A 22624-nucleotide genomic window follows, 5' to 3' on the forward strand; every position below is an offset into this window, starting at 1 on the left:
AAGAGGGAGGGCCCAGGGGAAGGTGGTCTGAGCCTGAGGAAGCAAAGCACCCCGGGGCCCTCCCCCAGGGCCCTCCTCCCACCCCCGTGCCAAAGCAGGAAGGAGGACGGGCTTCCGCAGAGCCGGCCTGGGAGGTCACTCACAGATAAGGGGTTTTTCTACCCGAGAGTCCTGGGAGAGGAAATGGAGCCCCTGCACTCAAGACAAAGGCCAGGGCTGCAACCAGCCCACCGGGGCTACAGCCAGATGCCCTGGATCAGGTACCGCTGCCCGTCCGCTCTGGGCACTGGGCCCCCTCTCCCGAGGTCCCTAGGGCTGTGTCCCATCCCTCAACCTCCTTCTCCCGAAGTCTCTGCAGCCCTAGCCCCGTTCCTTTTTCCCCCTCTGGCACCTTTTCCGAAAGGATCCTCTCCCACTTGGAGTCTTTGCCCTGTTCCGGGGAGGGGGCGCCCCCTCTTGCTTCTGAACTGGCCCCTCCCACACCTCCACGCCTCTCTGAGGGTCCTCTGGCCCAGCTCTCAGCCTGAAATGCTGTCGGGCCAGTTCCCTTCCCGCCTGCACCCTCTATGAACACTTAGAATTTGGCCAAAGGATGGCTGAAGCAGCTGGTGGATCGTGTTTACAGCACTCCGATCCATTTTCTCTACTGTTTAGACCACTGTAAGTGTGAGAATACTTCTCTGAGGCAAGTAGAGACATCCCCTCTTCCAAGGATACCTCAGCTCTGAGCAGAAAAATAAATGGTTTTATCTACAACCATTGGTTTAAATAAAACCATTAAATGGTTTGCAACCTGGCCACAACCTAGGTGACCACGCTTCACGTTTATAACTGTACCGAGAGCCTAGAATCGAGGAAAGATAAGGGGAAATGCTCCTGTTTTAAAACTGAGTAAGAAAGAAAGCTATATCCAAGACTTCACACGGCTGCAAGGTCACAGGATGGCACAGCTGGAAATGGCCTGTCCGGTCAGGGCCCCGGCTCCATCACTCACTGCTGTCACTTGGGCGGGCTACTTGCCGCTCTGTGTCCCTGCTTCTTCCTCTATAAAATGGGCTTGGCTCCCGTGGGATTTTGGGGAGGAGTTGATGAGTTCAGATACAGAAAGCACTTGAAACAGTAGCCTGAACTGGTGAATTTAGGTGTTAACCTCACATTAAAAAACTGAAACAACTATTGATACCATGTATAAAATAGATAACCAGTGAGAAACTACTGCATAGCTCAGGGAACTCTAATCAGTATGCTGTGATGGGATAGGAAATCCAAAAAAGAGGGGATGCATGTATGTGTAGAGCTGATTCACTTTGCCAGACCGTAGAAACTGACACAATGCTATGAAATAACTTTACTCCAATAAAAATTAATACAAACAAATGCACAAGTGAAAAGTCAGGAATGAATGGAACTGAGTCAAAGGCTATTGTTTTATAGTGGAGAGGTTTTTATTACTTTTTTATGTTTTACTAATGGCAGGCAGGAAAACTGGAGTGGGGATTAGGGTACTATAGGAAGGAGCAGAACCTGGGCCCCAGGGGGAGACGTCACCCGCTCTGCTGACCCAGCACCATTTCCTCTTCCCCAGTCTTCCTTTCTGCCTGCAAAGGCTGCAGGAAATCCCCAGGCCCAGGAGGGTTGCTGGGAAGCAGAGCACCAAGGGCGGCCAGGGCGCTGCGCTCAGGAGACACCAGGAGGAATGCCGGGGTGGGGGTGGAGGCCGGGAGCTCTCTGCATTTTCTCTTTTCACTGTTTTGCTTCAGGAACCACATGTGGAGGTTAGATCCTGATACCTTTTACTTCCAGTTTCACAACCTGCTCTACGCCAACGGGCGGAACTGCTCCTATATCTGCTACCGAGTGGAAAGAAGGAAACACCGCTCATATGTCTCCTTCGACTGGGGGGTCTTTCATAACCAGGTACGGGCCCCAGGAAACTTTCATTGCATTTATTTGATGCTTTAGAATTGCAGTGCAGGCAGCACAGATTCAGGTGCTGCTGGCATTGTGTCCCGCCAAGGGGGAAACAGCCTGGGAGTGGGGAGTGGATGGGCAAACTGTTGAAGTTTTAGGATCCTTGCACAAGATGTTTTCCCAAAGTTATGACCTGGGGATATAATTTCAACTGCCATTCATTGGTTTTCAGACTGTGTTATGTCAGATATTAGGAAAATTCCTTCTGCAGGGCGTCCAGTTTTCATCAAAAATGCAGTTATAGGGGCGTCCCTGGCAGTCCAATGGTTAAGACGCAGTGCTCCCAGTGCAGGGGGCATGGAAAACTAAGATCCAGCAAGCAGTTTGGTGGGGCCTAGATAAATAAAAGAATGCAGATATAGCAGTGATGGGGCTTCCTGGATGGCTCAAGTGGTAAAGAATCTGCCTGCAATGCAGGAGACGCAGGACACACGGGTTCTTTCCCTGGGTCAGGAAGATCACCTGAAGAAGGTAATGGCAACCCACTCCAGTATTCTTGCCTGGAAATTCCATGGACAGAGGAGCCTGGTGGGCTACAGTCCACAGGGTCACAAAGAGTCGGACACATCTGAATGCACAAGCACGTGCATGCAGCAGTGGTAGTGTCTGATGTCTGTGCCCGGGTCATAGTTCAAATCTAGTTTCTGTTTCAAAAGCGGGATGAAATTTTAGCCCCCAAATGGTGTCCCTCTGTTGCAGGTATTACAAAGGTTCAAAGGCCAGTTGATAATGTGAAAAAAATTGTAATCAGTCCTATGCCATTTGGGTGCTCTCAGGGAATTCTGTGTCTTCCCATACATTTTCCTAAGTCCTTGGCCTGTGAAGTCTGTACTTGAGCTCCTGGGACCTCATACAAGATGGCAATTGACATCCCACCAGGCTTTGTTTAGAGAGTCTGCTGGTGGTGGGTCTCTGAGTTGTCATCGAGCTTGGCCTTTAGCTTTGGAGGAAAGCACATGGGCTTCCCTGGTGGCTTGGTGGTAAAGAATCCGCCTGCCAGTGGAGGAGATGCAAGAGATATGGGTTCCATCCCTGAGTCAGGAAGATCCCCTGGAGGAGGGAATGGCAACCCACTCCAGTATTCTTGCCTGGGAAATCCCATGGACAGAGGAGCCTGGCGGGCTACAATCCATGGAGTCACAAAATAGTCGGACACGACTTAGTGACTTAACAATAACAAGGACCTGTTTAGGAAGTCTGGTCTATTGTGTTCCAGTGCCTATCAGACCCTAGCAACTGCTCTGCCGGTTAGGGCCTTGCCTGCCACACCCATTCCTCTTCTGTGCCTAGGGCTTGGGATCTCACAGGGGAGACCCACAACCTTCATTCTGCCTGCCCCCCAGCTGCCTCTGAGCGCATGGCCAGATCCCCTGGATGACCACTGCAGCATCAGCAGTGCCTAATAAGTCCATTGCCCTGCGGCTCCTGTGTCAACCTCTCACCACTCCTGCAAAATGTCCCCCACCCGCCTGCAGCCTTTTCAGAACTTACCTGAGCAGCTGTCATGGGCTGGGTGGGGTGGGAATGTGCGCTGTAGCAATATTACCCCATCAAAATACCATCCGAGTCACACATGTCATCTGACTTTTTCTACTACCCAGTATTCAAAAAGTTAAGAGAAACCAATGAAATTAATATTGATAAGGTATTGGGCAATGCAGTCATCCCTCCATATGGAGCGGGAGGTTGGTTCCAAGACCCCTGGTAACACCAAAATCTGCAGATACTGAATTCCATATGTAAGATGGCACAGCATTTGCATATAACCCATACACATTTCTCCCATATGCTTTAGATCACCTCTAGTTTACTTGTGATATCTGATACAATGTAAATGCTACATAAACATTTGTAAATACAATGTAGATGTAAGTGAAAGAGGAGAGTGAAAAGCTGGCTTAAAACTCAACTTTCAAAAAACTAAGATCATGGCATCCAGTCCCATCACTTGATGGCAAATAGATGGGGAAAAATTGGAAACAGTGACAGGTTTTATTTTCCTGGGTTCCCAAACCAGTGTGGATGGTGACTGCAGCCAGGAAGTTAAAAGACACTTGCTGCTTGGAAGAAAGCATATGACAAACCTAGGCAGTGTATTAAAAAGCAGACATCACTTTGCTAACAAAGGTCCATATAGTCAAAGCTATGATTTTTCCAATAGTCATGTACGGATATGAGAGCTGGATTATAAAGAAGGCTGAGCACCAAAAATTGATGTTTTCGAATTGTGCTGGAGAAGACTCTTGAGAGTCCCTTGGACAGCAAGGAGATCCAACCAGTCAATCCTAAAGGAAATCAAGCCTGAATATTCATTCAAAGGACTGAGGCTGACGCTGAAGCTCCAATACTTTGGCCACTTGATGCAAAGAGCCAACTCACTGGAAAGACACTGATGCTGAGAAAGATTGAGGGCAGGAGGAGAAGGGAACTTTGGAGGATGAGATGGTTGGATGACATCACCTACACAATGGACATGAGTCTGAGCAAACTCTGAGAGATGGTGAAGGACAGGGAAGCCTGGAGTGCTGTTGTCCATGGGGTCATAAAGAGTCGGATATAACTTAGCAAATGAACAAGATGTTGTGTAAATTGTTGCCAGCCGGGCAAATTCAAGTTTTGCCTTTTGAAACTTTCTGGAATTTCCTTTTTCTGAATAACTTCAATAGGTGGTTGGTTGAATCTGCAAATGAGCAGTCCTCAGATACAGAGAATTGACTGTATATCTAAGCTATAGACTTATATGTATTTTCTAATGCATAACTAATATAAAACTTCATGAGATAGTTTGCATTCTTTTTTTGTTCATACTAAGTCACTGAAATGAACCGTGTTTTTTATTTTTAATATTTATTTATTTGGCTGCTCCAGGCCTTAGTTGTGGCATGTTCTTTTAGTTGACGCATACAGGATCTGTTTTAGTTGCGGCCTGTGGGGTCTAGTTCCCTGACCAGGGATCGAACCCTGGTTCCCTGCATTGAGAGCAGAGTCTTAGCCACTGGACAACCAAGGAAGGCCCTGAACTGTGTATTTTCACACCTGCCACACATCTCCCTTCACTCGAGCCACACGTCAGGTGTAGAGGTGTGTGGCTGGTGGGCTCCCCGAGGTGCAGGGCAGTTCTGTGAGCCTCCCAGCAGACAGCACCCAGGGAACCAAGCTGGACCCAAGAGGACTTGGCCCGAAGCTGGCACTCAGGATACTTGTAGAATGAATGCTTAAGAGGATGGATGTTGGAGTGAATGGATGAGCGGATGACTGTGGGAAGGGACATCTAAGGAAGAAAAGAAGGGAGGGGACAGATGGAAAGAAGGGATAACTAGGAAGCCACCTTCCTCTGGGACACTGGCCCCTGACCCCTCCTCCCCACCACCATCCGCCCCGGGCACGTGGCCTGCTCCGCCGCCAAGAACAACCCCGCTTTCCTCCTCCGTCTCGTCCAGGTCAAAGCTGGGACTCGCTGCCACACCGAACTCCACTTCCTGTCTTGGTTCTGCAAAATGAAGCTGCAGCCTGACGAGTGTTACCGCATCACCTGGTACATGTCGTGGAGCCCCTGCGTGAAGTGCGCGAAGCAGGTGGCTGACTTCCTGGCGAGGTACCGGAATGTGACGCTCAGCATCTTCGCTGCCCGCCTCTACTACTTCCAAGACGTGGCGTACAGGCAGGGGCTGCTTGGGCTGAGCCACCAGGGGGCCAGTGTGAACATTATGTCCTACCGAGGTGAGAGCAGGGGGCTGGGGGGCTGGGCGAGGGGAGGGGAGCCTGGGGAGCGGGGAGGAGGCCCCAGGGCACCGGGAGAGGGTCAGCAGAGGACAGGCCCAGCCCTGACAGCTCTGCTTTCCTCTTCATCTCAGAATTCAAATACTGTTGGAAAAAGTTTGTAGACAGTCAGAGGAGGCGCTTCAAGCCTTGGAAGAAACTGGACATAAATTATCAGCGGCTGTTTGCAGAGCTCGAGGACATTCTCGGGTGAGGGCTTCCTAGCCTCTCCCTGACCCCGACCCATGGCCTCCCCTTCACCTCTGCCCACCGTCACCTCCCTTCTCAGCCTCCTCTTTTCCCCTGGCCCTGCCAGTCCCCTGCCCTTGAACCATCCTGCCTTTCCTCGGTTCCTCTCTCCTTTCTTCCCCCAGCATCTCCCTCTCCCCCAGCAAGGGGCCCCCCGCCTCCTCCCATCTCGCGCGCTGACCCAACCTTGTTACTGAACTGAACATAAGTGGGTATAAACATGTATACGTGTGAAAATGAGATTTGAAAAAACAACCTTGAAGACTGACCTGACGAGTCAGAGAATGAGGATTCCTGATGGGAGTGACTGTATTTATTCGCTAGGGCGTCAGCAGCAAAACTCCGCAGGCTGGGTGGCTTAACAAGAGGCATTTATTATTCTTGCTGTCATGGAGGCTAGAAGTCCAAGACCAAGGTGGCGGCAGGCTGGGTTTTCCTGTGGCCTCTCTCCTCGGCTGCAGGTGGCTGCCTTTTCGCTGTGTCCCCAGATGTTCTTTCTTCTGTGCGTGACCCCTGGGGAGCCCCTGGTGTCCCTCTGTGGGTCCCAATCTCCTCTTATAAGGACGTCGTGGCTTCCCAGGTGACGCTAGTGGTAAAGAACCCACCTGCCAATGCAGGAGACGTTGGATGCAGGTTCAATCCCTGTGTCAGGAAGATCCCCTGGAGAAGGGCATGGCAACCCATTCCAGTGTTCTTGCCTAAATAATCCTAGGGCCAGAGGAGCCTGGCAGGCTACAGACCATATGGTTGCAAAGAGTCAGATATGACTGAAGCAACTTAGCACACATAAGGACATCAGTCAGATTGGATTAAGAGTCACCCTAAGACTGTGGTCCCCAACCTTTTTGACCCCAGGAACCAGTTTCATGGAAGACAATGTTTTTCCACAGACTGGAGGGTTGGGAAGAGGATGGTTTGGGGATGACTCTCATAAAGAGCATGCAACCTAGGTCCCTTGATTGCACAGTTCACAGTAGGGTTTTCACTCCTGTATGTGCGAGCTAAGTTGCTTCAGTCATTTCCAACTCTTCGCCATCCCATGGACTGTAGCCCACCAGGCTCCTCTGTCCATGGGATTCTCCAGGCAAGAATACTGGAGTGGGTTGCCAAGCCCTCCCATGGGAGATCTTCCCGACCCAGGGACTGAACCTGAGTCTCTTCTGGCTCCTGCATTGGCAGATGGGTTCTCTACCACTGATGCCACCTGGGAAGCCCTATTTATGCTTCTGTGAGAATCTAATGCCACCCCTGACCTGATGGGAGGCGGAGCTCAGGCAGTAATGTGAACGATGGGAAGTGACTGTAAATACAGATAAAGCTTTGCTTGCTTGCCCACCGCTCACCTCCTGCTGTGCAGCCCAGTTGCTAACAGACCACAGACAGGTACCAGTCCATGGCCCGGAGGTTGCGGACCCCCGCCCTAAGAGCTTGCTCTTAATTCAATTACTGCCTTCAAGGTCTTATCTCAGTTATGGTCACGTTCTGAGGAAGTGGAGGTGGGGACTTCGGAATATGGATTTGGGGCTCACAGTTCAGCCCCTACAATGGCCAAGGGCATCTTTGAGCTGAGCGGGCGCAGTGGCGGCGGGATCCTGGTCCTGTGTGCCTCTCTCCAGGTCACGCCCCCACCCCTTGACCCTGACTCGTTGGCTTCCATTCTAGACCTGGGTACCCCCACAACCCCACCCTCACCCCACGTTCACTCTGACATCGTCACAGCCCGAGCTCACTCTGCTCATTCCTGGTCCCATCCCCACATTGCTGCCAGTGATGAGGCTCTGAGGATGGTGATGGAGAGTGAGTGGGGAGAGGGGGAAAGTTAATGGTTAAGTTTACATTTAAATAAGCCTTTAGGGGAAAAAGTAGGATTGGGCACATGAGGATTGAGATGATGGGAGATTTTCCCAAAAGCAGAACAGAAAGTGGAAGGGCCGCCAGGAGTCAGGTCAGAGACCACAGCTCAGCTGCTCAAGGTAGATCAGAACTCGAGTGTCTGGCCCTGTGATTGCAGAGCCAGCAGCCACGTAAATGCACCGAGGAGGAGGAACTCAGTGGAGATTCCAGAAAGGGTGGTGGGGACTGTGGCGAGGGGTAAAAGGAGTAAGCTCCTGATGAGCTGGGTTTCTGGGCCACCAGAGGCACAGGAAGGACCAGCAAGTGGGAAGCCATCGGTTTGGAATCTGTCATAAAGTCCTCGTGGAGAAGGTCGGGGGTCCCATTCCTCTTGGCGTCTGGCTGTGAATTGTCAGTAGCAGCAAACGCTTGCCCATTCGCTCTCCCCTCCTGTTTGCACTGCTGCCTGGGGGTCCTCAGCAGAGTCCCAGGGGTCCCTGGCTGCTTCAGCTCATCTGCCTCGATGCCTTCCCTGTCGGTGTTTCCTTCAAGGGGGGAGGCACACCTGTGGATGGCACACCTCCTGATTGTCTCCAGCATTAAGAGGGCCACAGTGGCCAGCTCAAAACGTCCCGCTCCCAGCACGCCTGCATCTCGGCCCATCTCAGGCAGCTCACGGGGATCTCTAGGACTGGGGCTAGAGGATTGCTGTCATCAGGCAAAGGCCAGCAAAGGGTTTCAACCTTCTTGTCCATCCTTCCTGCTTCTCAGGCCAGGGGTGACTTAGTTCGCTGAGTCTGACCCACACGTCAGTATACAGATCTGATCAGTCTTCCCAAAAGGACCCAGATAGTTCTAGAATTTTCCATTGGCTTTCACCCTGGGCATTAGGACAAAGGGAAGTAAAGGGGACACCATTCTTATAGATCCTCTAACTTCCTGCCCAAGCTCTTGTTACCCCCGAGGCCACACCAGGGCCTGTGGGGCAGAAGAGGGTATATGCAGGGTCTGAGAGCAGTGACATGACAAGCTGGGAAAAATTGACTTAGGAGTCGAGTCTCTGTGCAGTCTGGACTGGAGGTGGCCGTGACCGCTCTAAGACCTCCTCCCTAGGTTTCCCCTTTCCCCAGAGCTTTTTCTTCTGGAGGTCTTGACATGACAAGGGTAAGCAAGCAGCTTACCCTTTCTTTTGTACCCACCCTCCGCCCACTTCTTTTCATGGAACAATGGGGAAGCAGTGGGAGGGAGCCGGGCCAGGCTGCCTGGACAGCTTTCCAGCTCTTCCCTTTATTTGCTGTGTGACCTCAAGAGAGTGTCTTAACCTCACTGTGCTAGGACCTCATCTAAAATGTCAGGATAACGATCCTCCCTGCTCGAGGCTGTTGGGGCGCTGGGGTGACTGATGGTGCACAGATCTGCCCAACACAGGGCTGGAAATGAAGATCTGGAGTGCTGACCCCCAGTCCTCCTTTTCCATCCTTCCCAGAGTCTTGCCAGGATACTGAATGACAACTAAGTACCAAGCCAGGGTGGGATGGAGAGAGCACCAGCCTGCCCTTCCCCCAGTGGGAGCAGCCTCTGTCCTGCTCTCTACAGCCAGGGTCTGGCCCATCCCCCTCGATGGCATCTTCACTTTCTGTTTCCCCTCTGCAGTACTGTCGGTCCTGCCCATCCATCAGAGTCTGAGCTCTGCCAAGAGGGAGGGCCCCAGAGAAGGTGCGTCTGAGCCCAAGGAAGCAAAGCACCCCGGGGCCCTCCCACCCCTGGTGCCAAAACAGGAAGGGGGCGGGGCCTTGGTTGAGCTGGCTGGGAGGTTGCTTTCAGATCATTGGCTGTCCTAAAAGCAAGGGTCCTGGGAGAGGAAACAGAGGCAGAGTGTCTATGACAGAGGGCTGGGCTGGGTCAGGACTTCCTGGGCAAGGAGATTGCATTTGGACTCCCGGGACCAGGTAAGTCAAGAGCCCGGGAGGAGGAAGAGGATGGAGAAAAAGAAAACCAGCTTAGGACCTCCCGCCTCGGCTTCCCCAGGCCAGAAGGGCATCTGCCACTTGGAAAGCTGTGGGGGAACATTCTCAGATAAGGGACTCTCCCAAGGCCAAGGGCAGCCTGCTGAGAAGAAGGTGGAGCCAGAGAGCCCAGTGCCAGGGCAAGCCGAGATGAGTCTGCCAAGGGGGCTGGAGCAAGGCTGCGGGGACCAGGTGTCGTTGCCAGTTCTCCTCTTAGCTCCAGGCTCTGCCACCATCCACTCCCAGCCCTGGGTTCTCTCTCTGGCTCCTTCCCTGCAGGACTCCACTTCTGTTCCTCCTCTTGCCTCAGGCCTCCCAGCCCCGCCTCTGCCACAGCCTGTCTGTCTGTACCCCTGGCCATCTGTCTGTCTGCCCCTGGCCATATTCCATAGACATGGCCCCCAAGTCTTTCTGAAGCTTTCTGTGCACCCTCAATCCTAGACGTTAGGTTCAAGGATGATTGAAACAATGTCCGGAGTCAGCTACAAAAGCATTTTTGTAAAACTTTATTTTAAAGGCACAATTTTGCAAAAGAATACTCTCATTTCTGCTCTGTGGGGGGAATACTCTCCAAGATAAGAAGATAGCTCATTTCCCATGAAGACTCTATCAAGTGTGAAAAATTCAATTGGTCTTTAAATACTTCTTAAAGGTTGTTTCTGTCACACCTACAGTTTTAGCTATTCAAGGTCAAGGTGCAACATATATGCTATGAAGATAAGTCCTCTTGTCTGAAATGTGAAGGGTTTCAGCCTTGAGTTGTCTGAGTGTCCCCAGGACTGGGGAGTTTCCCAGAACATGGGGACTTCAGGGCTAAAATCAGGAAGACTCCGGGCAGATGGGGCAGTGGTTGTCTTAGATGTGCTGCAAATGGGATTTCCCTTCTGATCTGGCCACCTGTTCCCCTCCCCGGGAGTACGAACTTCAGGGGAGGTCAGTGGCCGGTAACGAAAGGTCACAGTCCAGAGATGGTCTCTTTAGTAGTTGTTCTCCAAATCCACCTAAAGTTTTCCTGATTAACATGAGGGATGTTAGGTTTCCATTGATGAGATAGGTTTCCACTGGTGAAATCTGTGGCTTTGCTAATTAGCATAACAGATACCAGAAATGGTTTTTCATTGGTGGAACTGGTGGTATTTCAGTGAGTCAGCTGGAAATATGGCGAAGCTTTTCCGGCCTTGTAGGCACAGATTGTTGCAACCCAGGGTCTGGGCTGTGAGGGCACGCTTGGTTTGGTTCCTGAGTCCAGATGCCTGTTCTGATGCTCTGAGATCACCTGTGTCTGATGCAATGATAGGCCAAGTGACATTACCTTGGGTGGAGGGTCCAAAAGGACCACCGGGTCTGAGGCCATCAAGCCTCCCAAGCTTGTTCAGACTGGCATCTGCTTGGTCTTGAGTGTGCACGTGCGGTGGGGCTCCGCCAAGAGCATGCCTTCACGCACCTCCCTGGGGTCTGGCAGGAAGGTTCCCGGTTGTGTCCACCTGCTTCAATCTGTGCAGAACCAGCAGCATTTATTGAAAAGAAATGGGATTTATTGAAATCCCTTGGACAGAGGAGCCTGGCAGGCTACAGTCCATGGGGTCACAAAGAGTCAGATACGACTTAGTAGCTAAACAACTATGAAGCCCTGGGGGTGTCTGGTCTACAACCCAACTCCTCTGGCCTCAGGGGCCCTGATTGGATTCTGATCAAGATATAGATGCTTGAGGAGTGTGGGATTAATGGATGAGAGAGTGAGTGAAAGAATACATAATGAAGGAAAGAAGAAGGTTCTTTCCTTGTGCTGTCGGGAAGCTCACATACTAGAACCTGGTGGTTCTGCATTCCCACATGGGCTGGGCCACTTTGCAATGTATCACATGAAAGAAAGCAAGATACAAAACGAAATACTTTACAGAGTACAAGCATAATGGGTGGGGGGAAAAAAGCTAAGTGAGTGCTTTTGCCAAAAGTGTCTGTTGCAACACACCCTTGGTGACAGCAGTTTTTCCTGGTCATGTGCCTCTGTGCTCTTTCTACAGACAAAAGTGTGATACACATAGCTCAGCCAGGAGCACAAACAGTTAAAGGAAAAAACGCCAGCTTCCATCCCTCCAACTGCCCAAAGAGAAGGGGTTCTGAATGCGATTGAGATGCTTGTGGTACCTACACAGAGGGGTCTGGGGCTCAGGACAAAGATGTGAGAGCAGAGGAAGGACATGCCATGCCCAATTCTCCAGGCACCCCTGCCCCATCCCAGCCCAGGCATCCTGCCTGCAGAGTCCTCTAGTGTGGGCTGGAGTGGGGCAGGGGGATCTCTTTCAGGCCAGAGGTGGGAGGTAGTCTCTGAGTGGGAGAACTCACATTCTTCCGTCTCCCTCCCCGGTCCCCCTGATCAGCCACGAAGGAAGAGACCCTCCCATACCTCCCCTTAAGGGCCCAGGCGAGCCCAAGGAATTGGGTTCAGAATGAGGTTCAGAGCCTAGGGTGACGCCAGAGAAAGAATGCTCTCTGCATCTTGGGTTTTCTCCTTCCTTATTGCACAGAAACACGATGAATCTGCTAAGAGAAACTCTGTTCAAGCAGCAGTTTGGCAACCAGCCCCGGGTCCCACTACCTCACTATCGGAGGAAAACATACCTGTGCTACCAGCTGAAGCAGCCTGACGACTCAACGCTTGACAGAGGCTGCTTCCGAAACAAGGTGCCAAATGGGTCCTCCAGGTACAGGGCGGGCAGGGGCTAACCCCATTCATGCAGGGAAAATCCCGAGGCTTAGCAGTCTGAGTTAACCCAGCTTCCTGGGAACACTCCTCCTTCTTCCCCATCCCCAGGCCACCACAGAAGCCCTTCCCTCCAGCACAATGTCTTCCTGCTCCTCTTTGAGAAGCTCATGTTTTCTCATCTTCCAGGTCTCAGCTCAGTCATCACTCCAGGAAGCCAACCACTCTTCCAAGGACTGAGCACCTAACCTCACCTGCAAGATCTCCATCACATTTCTGTCTTTCTGCTCATCTTTCCACCTGTCTGTTCTTCCTCTCTCCCTCCCTGACCTGCTCCTTGGTATCCTCAGGTTCAAACATCTCCAGACAACCTCCTGATTGTGTCCAAATACCAGGTCACACTCTACCTGGCGGCTCAGTGGTAAAGAATCCGCCTACCAATACTGGAGACGTGGGTTTGATCCCTGGGTCAGGGAGATCCCCTGGAGAAGAGACTGGCAACCCACTCCAATATCCTTGCCTGGGAAATCCCATGGACAGAGGCGACTGGTGGGCTACAGTCCATGGGGTTGCAAAGAGTTAGACACGACTTAGTGACTAAATAACCATGAAGCCCTGGGGCTGTCTGGTCTACAACCCGTCTCCTCTGGTCACAAGGACCCTGATCAGATTCCGATCAAGATACAGATGTGTGGAATTAATGGATGAGTGAGTGAGTGAAGGAATCCATAATGAACGAAAGGAGGTTCTTTCCTTGTGCTATAGGCAAGCGCACATACTGGAAAGTTCACAGGATAGAGTCCCTCATCCCCAGCTTCACCCTCCATGTGTGACCTCTGGCCTCTGCCTTCTAACCAGCCCTTCCTGCTCTCTGTCTGGAACCCTTTCCAGAAGCAGCGGCATGCAGAAATTCGCTTTATTGACAAGATCAACTCACTGAATCTGGACCCGAGGCAGAGCTACAAAATCATCTGCTATATCACATGGAGCCCTTGCCCGAGATGTGCCAGTGAGCTGGTCGATTTCATCACCGGAAATGACCACCTGATCCTGCAGATCTTTGCCTCCCGCCTGTACTTTCACTGGAAAAAGCCGTTCCAGAGGGGGCTGCAGCAACTGCAGGCAGCTGGGATCTCAGTGGCTGTCATGACCCACACAGGTAGGAAGAGAGACAGAGCTGTTGGTGGCCTGGAGGGTCTGCAAGTTCCAAGAGGGCAAGCCACTGAGTGGGAGAGGGGAAGAGGGGAGGCTGGGCAGGAAGGATGGAGGCCCAGCTGAGACACAAGGTGTGATACCCCCTGGAAGGGGAAATTCCAGGGAGAGGAAGAGAAAAAGGGGGGAAGGAAGGAGGGAACCTGGGTTGCTTGCCGTTCCCCCGCCCTCAGGGCCTGACTCCGTTTCTCTCTCTCATCTCAAGAGTTTGAAGACTGCTGGGAACAGTTTGTGGACAACCAGTCAAGGCCCTTCCAGCCCTGGGAGAAGCTGCAGCAATACAGTGCGAGCATAACACGAAGGCTCCAGAGGATCCTGACGGTGAGAAGCTGGCCCCGAGGCAGGTCCCTGGCCTCTCCCCCGCTCCCTTCCCAGCTTCAGCCTCCCCCCTTCTGTCATCTGTCATCTCCTTGCTGTCTCCCACTGCCCACTCCTTTCTCTTCTCTCATGACACCTCCTTTTGGGCCCCTCTCCCAGGCATTGGCAGTTCCTTCCATCTCTCCCTTGATAGATCCTTTTTGTTTGTTTGTTTGCTTCAGATGTTCTTTGTGGCTTCCCTGGTGGCTCAGATGGTAAAGAATCCGCTTGCAATGCAGGAGATCTGGATTTGATCCCTGGATCAGGAAGATCCCCTGGAGAAGTCCATGGACAGAGGAGCCTGGTGGGCTACTGTGGACTATAGTCCATGGGGCTGCAAAGAGTCAGACATGACTGAGTGACTGACACTTCTTTGTGGCACGCAGCCTCTTAGATGCCCTGCAGCATGTGGGATATTAGTTCCTCTACCAGGGTTCGAACTCGAGTCCCCTACATTGGAAGGCAGACTCTTTATCACTGGACCACCACGGAAGTCCCTTAATAAATTCTCGTTAGCTCTCTGTTTCTCTCCAGGCCTCCATGGCACACCGTGACTCGGTTCCAGTCCCTACATTTTCAGTATCACCTCTCTTCCCCTGCCTCCCTCATTTTCCTGCCGATCAAAGCTTTCTCATTCCTCTCTCAACAGGCCCCAACTTAGAAAAGATCTTCAAAGGCTTGAGCATCAGACTTTCATCCCCTTTGTTATTAAGAAGTGACTCAAGATGACAGTTTCTGGGGCATCTTAATGCTTTGTAAACTGCTGACTCTCAGGATCCAGTAACAAGCTCCACAGGCATGCCTGACCCTCACCCAAGTCCAGAGACCTTTCTTCTGTTTTCTAAGTGGGAAAATATTTTTTAATTAAAAAAATAAATAAAGACAATTTGAAAGTTTGTAAAACTTGGGTTACTTTCTAAAAGGGTTAGGTTAGGATTAGTCTTTCCTTCATTAAAAGATGAGTACAAAGAACTTTAGTGTTACAACACTAAGGAAAAATTTACTTTAGAATTCCTAGTAGAGTCTGGAATAGTGGGATCATTTTGTGGTTCAACTATGCTCTATTCCTTCTCTGTATCTAACATTTGTCTAAATAAATAAGATAAGGACTTCCCTGGTGGTTCAGTGGCTAAGACTCCTTGCTCCAACGCAAGGGACCAGGGTTTGAGCCCTGGTCAGGGGACGACGAGATCCCACATGCCACAACTAAAGATCCTGCAAACCAAAACCAAAAGACCCCACAGGTTACAACTACGACCTGGCACAGCCAAGTAAAATAATAAATCAAATATTTTTAATAGGTAAAGTAAAACTTGATCGCATGAAGTTGACCACAGACTTGACTGGGGAAAGAACACACTTGAAACTGTGTTTTCCAGTGTTCTTGGTTGAAGCAACAGGCATCCCTGGCTAATTGAAACAGAAAAAACATTTAATAGAAAGATGTTGGATGGTTCACGGAATCTCTAGGAAAGACAAGGAACTGGATTTGGAGGCTTCACTGCCAGGAAGCCTCCAAACTATGCTGCTAGCTGCTCTAGAGACCAGGACTGCTGGTGACAGCTTCACCCACAGCAGCTGGATACTAACAAAGATCCCCTGCTTCGACTGCCCCAATGAGAACAGTCCCATCAGGATGGAGGAAATGGGACAGGAAACATTTACAATAAATAATGAACAAGCATAAGATGAGAAGAGTAAAATCTAACGTATCACACTGAATATGAACAGAGGGGCTCCCCTGGTGACTCAGAAGCTCAAGAATCTGACCATAATACGGGAAGCCTGGGTTCAATTCCTGGGTTGAGAAGATCCCCTGAAGAAGGGAATGGCAACCTGCTTCCAGTATTCTTGCCTGGAAAATTCCATGGGCAGAGGAGGCTGGTGGACTACTGTCCATGGGGTCCCAAGGAATCGGATATGATTGAGTGACTAACACAACACAAAATGTGAACAGAATAAATACTCCCATGCTGCTTACAAAAAAAAATACTCTCTGTCATCCCCTTCTCCTCCTGCCCTCAATCTTTCCTAGCATCAGGGTCTTTTCAAATGAGTCAGCTCTCCAAATCAGGTGGCCAAAGGATTGGAGTTTCAGCTTCAATCAGTGTCTTACAGTTTTCCAAGTATATGTCTTTTGCCTCCTTAGGTAGATTCATTCCCAAGTATTTTATTCTTTTTGATGTGATGATAAATGGGATTGTCTCCTCAATTTCTGGTTTTTTTTTAAATTATTTATTTGGCTGCATTGAGTCTTAGTTGCACCACGTGGGATCTTTAGTTGCAGCCTGTTGGGAACCAGTTCCATGACCAGGGACCAAGACCCGGGCCTTGGCCCCCTGCATTGGAAATTTCTGAAAGGTCTGAGAATACCAGACTGTTTGACCTGCCTCTTGAGAAACCTGTATGCAGGTCAGGAAGCAACAGTTAGAACTGGACATGGAACAACCGATTGGTTTCAAATAGGAAAAGTAGTACGTCAAGGCTGCATATTGTCACCCTTCTTATTTAACTTCTATGCAGAGGACATCATGAGAAACGCTGGGCTGGAAGAAGCACAAGCTGGAATCGAGATTGCCAGGAGAAATATCAATAACCTCAGATATGCAGATGACACCACTCTTATGGCAGAAAGTGAAGAACTAAAGAGCCTCTTGATGAAAGTGAAAGAGGAGAGTGAAAAGGTTGGCTTAAAGCTCAACATTTAGAAAACTAAGATCATGACATCCGGTCCCGTCACTTAATGGCAAATAGATGGGGAAACAATGGAAACAGTGGCAGACTTTATTTTTTTGGGCTCCAAAATCACTGTAGATGGTGATTGCAGCCATGAAATTAAAAGGCGCTTACTCCTTGGAAGGAAAGCTATGACCAACCTAGGCAGCATATTAAAAAGCAGAGACATTACTTTGGCAACAAAGGTCCATCTAGTCAAGGTTATGGTTTTTCCAGTGGTCATGTATGGATGTGAGAGTTGGTCTATAAAGAAAGCTGAGCACCGAAGAATTGATGCTTTTGAACTGTGGTGTTGGAGAAGACTCTTGAGATTCCCTTGGACTGCAAGGAGATCCAGTCCATCCTAAAGGAGATCAGTCCTGGGTGTTCATTGGAAGGACTGATGTTGAAGCTGAAACTCCAATACTTTGGTCACCCGATGTGAAGCGCTGACTCATATGAAAAGACCCTAATGCTGGGAGAGATTGAGGGCAGGAGGAGAAGGGGATGACAGTGGATGAGATGGTTGGATGGCATCAACAACTCAATGGGCATGAGTTTGAGTAAACTCTGAGAGTTGGTGATGGACAGGGAGGCCTGGCATGCTGTGGTTAATGGAGTCTCAAAAGAGTTGGAGACAACTGAGAGACTGAACTGAACTGAATTGAACTGAGATGAGTGCCATTGTGCCGTAGTTTGAGCATTCTTTGGCATTGCCTTTCTTAAGGATTGGAATGAAAACCGACCTTTTTCAGTCCTGTGGCCACTGCGGAGTTTTCCAAATTTGCTGGCATATTGAGTGCAACACTTTCACAGCATCATCTTTTAGGATTTGAAATAGATCAACTGGAATTCCATCACCTCCACTAGCTTAGGCCCAATTGACTTCACATTCCAGGATGTCTGGCTCTAGGTCAGTGATCACACCATCGTGATTATTTGGGTCATGAAGATCTTTTTTGTACTGTTCTTCAGTCTATTCTTGCCACCTCTTCTTAATGTCTTCTGCTTCTGTTAGGTCCCTAATATTTCTGTCCTTTATTGAGCCCATCTTTGCATGAAATTTTCCCTTGGTATCTCTAATTTTCTTGAAGAGATTTCTATTCTTTCCCATTCTATTGTTTTCCTCTATTTCTTTGCATTGATCGCTGAGGAAGGCTTTCTTATCTCTCCTTGCTATTCTTTGGAATTCTGCATTGAAATGGGTATATCTTTCCTTTTCTTCTTTGCCTTTTACTTCTCTTCTTTTCACAGCTATTTGTAACGCCTCCTCAGATGGCCATTTTGCTTTTTTGCATTTCTTTTTCTTGGGGATGGTCTTGATCCTTGTCTCCTGTACAGTGTCATGAACCTCTGTCCATAGTTCATCAGGCACTCTATCAGATTTAGTCTCTTAAATCTACTTTTCACTTCCACTGTATAATCACAAGGGATTTGATTTAGGTCACACCTGAATGTCTAGTGGTTTTCCCTACTTTCTTCAGTTTAAGTCTGAATTTGGCAATAAGGAGTTTGTGATCTGAGCCACAATCAACTCCCAGTCTTGTTTTTGCTGACTGTATAGAGCTTCTCCATCTTTGGCTGCAAAGAACATAATCAATCTGATTTCAGTGTTGACCATGTGGTGATATCCATGTGTAAAGTCTTCTCTTGTGTGGTTGGAAGAGGGTGACCAGTGCGTCCTCTTGGCAAAACTCTATTAGCCTTTGCCCTGCTTCATTCTGTACTCCAAGGCCAAATTTGCCTGTTACTCCAGGTATTTCTTGACTTCCTACTTTTGCATTCCAGTCCCCTATAACGAAAAGGATATCTTTTTTGGGTGTTAATTCTAGAAGGTCTTATAGGTCTTCATATAACGTTTCAACTTCAGCTTCTTCAGCATTACTGGTCAGGGTATAGACTAGGATTACTGTGATATTGAATGGTTTGCCTTGGAAATGAACAGAGATCATTCTGTTGTTTTTGAGATTGCATCCAAGTACAGCATTTCAGACTCTTGTTAACTATGATGCCTACTCCATTTCTTCTAAGGCATTCTTACCCACAGCAGAAGATATAATTGTCATCTGAGTTAAATTCACCCATTCCAGTCCATTTTAATTCGCTGATTCCTAAAATGTCAAAGTTCACTCTTGCCATCTCCTGTTTGACCACTTCCAATTTTCGTTGATTCATGGACCTAACATTCCAGGTTCCTATGCATTATTGCTCTTTATAGCATTGGACCTTGCTTCTATTACCAGTCAGATCCACAACGGGGTGTTGTTTTTGCTTTGGCTCTATCCCTTCATTCTTTCTGGAGTTATTTCTCCACTGATCTCCAGTAGCATATTGGGCACCTACCGACCTGGGGAGTTCATCTTTCAGTGTCCTATCCTTTTGCCTGTTCATACTGTCCATGGGGTTCTTAAGGCAAGAATACTGAAGTGGTTTGCCATTCCCTTCTCCAGTGGAGCACATTCTGTCAGACCTCTCCACCCTGACCTGTTCATCTTGGGTAGCCCCACACAGCATGGCTCATAGTTTCATTGAGTTAGACAAGGCTATGGTCCATGTGATTAGATTGGTTAGTTTTCTGTGATTGTGGTTTTCAGTCTGTCTGCCCTCTGATGGAGAAGTCTCTCCAGATGGGAGAGACTGACTGAGGGGGAAACATCTGGAAGCTCATGGTTCTCATACTGTTGAACAGATTTAGGCCAACCGTGATCCATTCCCTGGGGTATAAACATTGCCACTCCAACTCAACTAGGGTTTACAATTATTTTTCCTTTATGTAGTTGGCTACTATGTTATTTGGTACATACAAGTTTATAATTGTTACATTTTATTCTTTAATTGTTCCTTTGTTACTGTATTTAGTTCCTCTTTAACCAGCTGAGCCTTATACTCCACCTAATATAATAGTGCCACTCTTGCTTTCCTTTAAAATTTAATTTGGGACTTCCCTAGAGGTCCAGAGGTTAAGAATCCACCTGCCAATGCAGGGGACACAGGTTTGATCCCTGGTCCAGGGAGATCCCACTCGCCTCGGAGCAACTTGGCCTGTGAGCTGCAATTACTGAAGCCTGTGCAACTATGTCTGTGCTCCGCAACAGAAGAAATCACTGCAAAGAGAAACCTGTGTACCACAATGAAGAGTAGCATCCACTTGCTGCAACCACTAAAGAAAGCCCACCGGCAGCAATGAAGACCCAATGCAGCCAACAATTACTCGGGAGTTGGTGATGGACAGGGAGGCCTGGCGTGCTGCAGTCCATGGGGTCGCAAAGAGTCGGAGACGACTGAGACTGAACTGAACTGAACTGAAGACACTGACGAAAGAAGCTGAAGATGACACAGATGGAAAGACATACAGTGTCCTTGGTAATGTTGTTAAAAATGACCATACTCCTGGAGAAGGAAATGGCAACCCACTCCAGTATTTTTGCCTGGAAAAGTCCATGGACAGAGGAGCCTGGCGGGCTTCAGTCCATGGGGTTACATGACTGAGCATGTGTGCACGAGGGTGGAGGGAAATGGGTTGGTAGCAATAAAGTGGTAGAACTAAAAATAAATAAATAAATAAAATGACCACACTATTCAAGGCAATCTACAGATTCAATGCAATCACTATCTAAATACCATGGGCATTTTTTTTTTTTTTTTTACAGAAATACAATGAATAATTTTAAAATTTGTGTGGAAATACAAAAGACTCTGAATAGCCCAAACAAGAGTCTGCTTTCGAATGCAGGATTCAATCCTTGGTCAGGGAACTAAGATCCTACATGCCTTGGGGCAACTAAGCCAGCACGGCAACTCGAGAAGTCAGTGAGTCTACATTCGCTGCAGCCTGTGCTCCACAACGAGAGAAGGCCTTGCACTGCAACAAAAGAAGCCTGGGTACCACAACAAAAACCCAGTATAGCCAAAATTTAGAGAAAAAAGACAGAGAGACAGAAAGCTTTTAATAATAAACGTGAAATATGTATGCACCAGGCTGAGCAGTATCCGCCCTAATTAATACTCTTCCCAGGACCTCAGAATGTTGTCCTTGTTTGGAAATAGAGTCATTGCAGAGATAATTATGTACGGACAGATAACACCGAAGCAGGGTGGACCCTTCGTCTAACACGACTGGTAATCCTTTAAGAAGAGGAAAGACACAGACTTGCAAGGAGAATTTCATGTGCGGACAGAGGTGGAGGCTGGAGTAATGATCTACAAGCCCAGGAATGACAAGGGGTATCAGCACACCGTGAGGGAAAGGCCCGACCTGGAGAAGACATGGGAAGGAGTCTTCTCTAGCGTCTTCATTGGATTCTTTACCACTGCGCCACCTGGGAAGCCCAGTCACTAGCTTATCAGACCGCTATTTGTAGATACGTACATTGGACTGGTTTCCAAGGCTGCCAAAATAAAGTAACACCAATGGGGCGACTTTGAGCTACAGAAATGTATCCTCTTACACTTCTGGAGAGCAGAAGTCTGGAATCAAGGTGTGGGCACAAATTAGTGATAACCAATTTAAAAATATTTGTGTGTGTCTGGTATGGGGGATACTATTCACAACTGTAATAAAATTTATGAAATGCCTAGGATGAGTCCGAAGATGAAATATGTGGTGGTTTAGTTGCTAAATCGGGTCTGGCTCTTGTGACCCCATGGACTGTAATCCACCAGGCTCCTCTGTCCATGAGATTTCCCAGGCAAGAAGACTGGAGTGGGTTGCCATTTCCTACTCCAGGGGATCTTCCCGACCCAGGGATGGAACCCTTGTCTTCAGCATTGCAACTGGATTCTTTACTGCTGAGCCACCAGGGAAGCCCAAGAAGAAATATGTACACTTTATGAACAGCATTGCAAAAATATAATAAAAGACATAAAATAGAGCTACATGAAGTGAAGAAACATTTAATGGTCCCAGATAAAATATTTTACTTTTCCTCTCTTCTATAAATTCGAAAGAGTATTAACAAAGATTTCATTTGAAATTCTTATATAATTTGACAAATCCAATTCTAAACTCAATATAGAAAGAGAAAAATCTGCAAGAATAGCCAAAATAATTCTGAAAAAGAATAGCAATGTTGTGGAAAGGGGAATTGCTTTGTCAGATATTTAAAAACTTCGAACATATTAAATGTCAAACATACCCTAAAGTATAATAGCCAACTAGGTTCAAACTGGCCAAAACTGAGAAATTTTGAGATTTCAAGCAAGTCGTGATAATAATGGATGACAGTCATTGAATAAAATAGGGAACCATGAATCCACACTAATGTAAATAAATATTAATAACTACATTGAATGTGTAAGGAGGAATTGGATTTTATATATTTTCAAATTATAGGCAGACTTCATTTAATTGCGTTCCACTTTTTTGTGTTTCACAGGCACTGCATTTTTCACAAACTGAAGGTTTGTAGTAACCTGCATGGAGCAAGTCTACTAGCAGTGTTTTTCTTACAATATCTGCTCAATTCGTGTCTCTGTGTCACATGTTAGCAATACTTTCAACATTTCAGAGGTTTTCATTATTATTTTGTCTGTTATGGTGATTTGTGATCTTTTTTCTTATTATTTTTAAAAGCTATTTTTAATTGGAGGATAACTGCTTTACCAAGTTGTGTTGGTTTCTGATCAGTGATCTTTGACATTACCATTTTAATTTGCTTTTCTTGTTTTGTATTTTTAAACTAAAATGTGTACTTAAAAAAAAATTTTTTTTGGCAGCGCCATGCAACATGTAGGAGCTTAGCTCCTAGCCCCTTGCAAGTGGAAGTTCAGTCTTAGCCACTTGAATGCCAGGGAATTCCCAAGTTATGTCCATTCTTAA

At 48.2% G+C, this 22624-nt stretch overlaps 1 protein-coding gene across 7 annotated transcripts; it reads left to right on the forward strand.

The window, feature by feature from the left end:
• Window positions 1-20: 20 nt before the first annotated feature.
• Window positions 21-22229, forward strand: LOC136174148 (DNA dC->dU-editing enzyme APOBEC-3H-like). 7 transcript variants are annotated; one of them, XM_065944051.1, is made up of 8 exons: window positions 21-260; window positions 1761-1917; window positions 5412-5691; window positions 5826-5940; window positions 12347-12503; window positions 13417-13681; window positions 13940-14055; window positions 14274-14724. In XM_065944051.1, exons 1-8 carry the CDS (start codon window positions 184-186, stop codon window positions 14343-14345), a joined length of 1239 nt encoding a protein of 412 aa, XP_065800123.1. In that variant the 5' UTR covers window positions 21-183; the 3' UTR covers window positions 14346-14724. The 7 variants fall into 7 exon arrangements, with proteins under 7 accessions (XP_065800123.1, XP_065800115.1, XP_065800143.1 ...); XM_065944043.1 differs by having other exon boundaries at window positions 26-260; window positions 13414-13681; window positions 14274-14723; XM_065944071.1 differs by lacking the exon at window positions 14274-14724 and adding an exon at window positions 22182-22229 and having other exon boundaries at window positions 27-260; window positions 13414-13681.
• The last annotated feature ends 395 nt before the right edge of the window (window positions 22230-22624 follow it).

This window comes from Muntiacus reevesi, chromosome 1, assembly GCF_963930625.1.
Source record: "Muntiacus reevesi chromosome 1, mMunRee1.1, whole genome shotgun sequence".
Taxonomy (NCBI): Eukaryota; Metazoa; Chordata; class Mammalia; order Artiodactyla; family Cervidae; genus Muntiacus; species Muntiacus reevesi.

What these genes read in the sequence shown, in the direction of transcription:
- LOC136174148 (XM_065944043.1), top strand. Translation starts at nt 184, where the DNA reads ATGGAGCCCCTGCACTCAAGACAAAGGCCAGGGCTGCAACCAGCCCAC. An exon ending in GAACATTATGTCCTACCGAG is followed by an intron (nt 5,692 to 5,825) that starts GTGAGAGCAGGG and finishes TCTTCATCTCAG; the next exon opens with AATTCAAATACTGTTGGAAA. An exon ending in GAGGCTGCTTCCGAAACAAG is followed by an intron (nt 12,504 to 13,413) that starts GTGCCAAATGGG and finishes AACCCTTTCCAG; the next exon opens with AAGCAGCGGCATGCAGAAAT.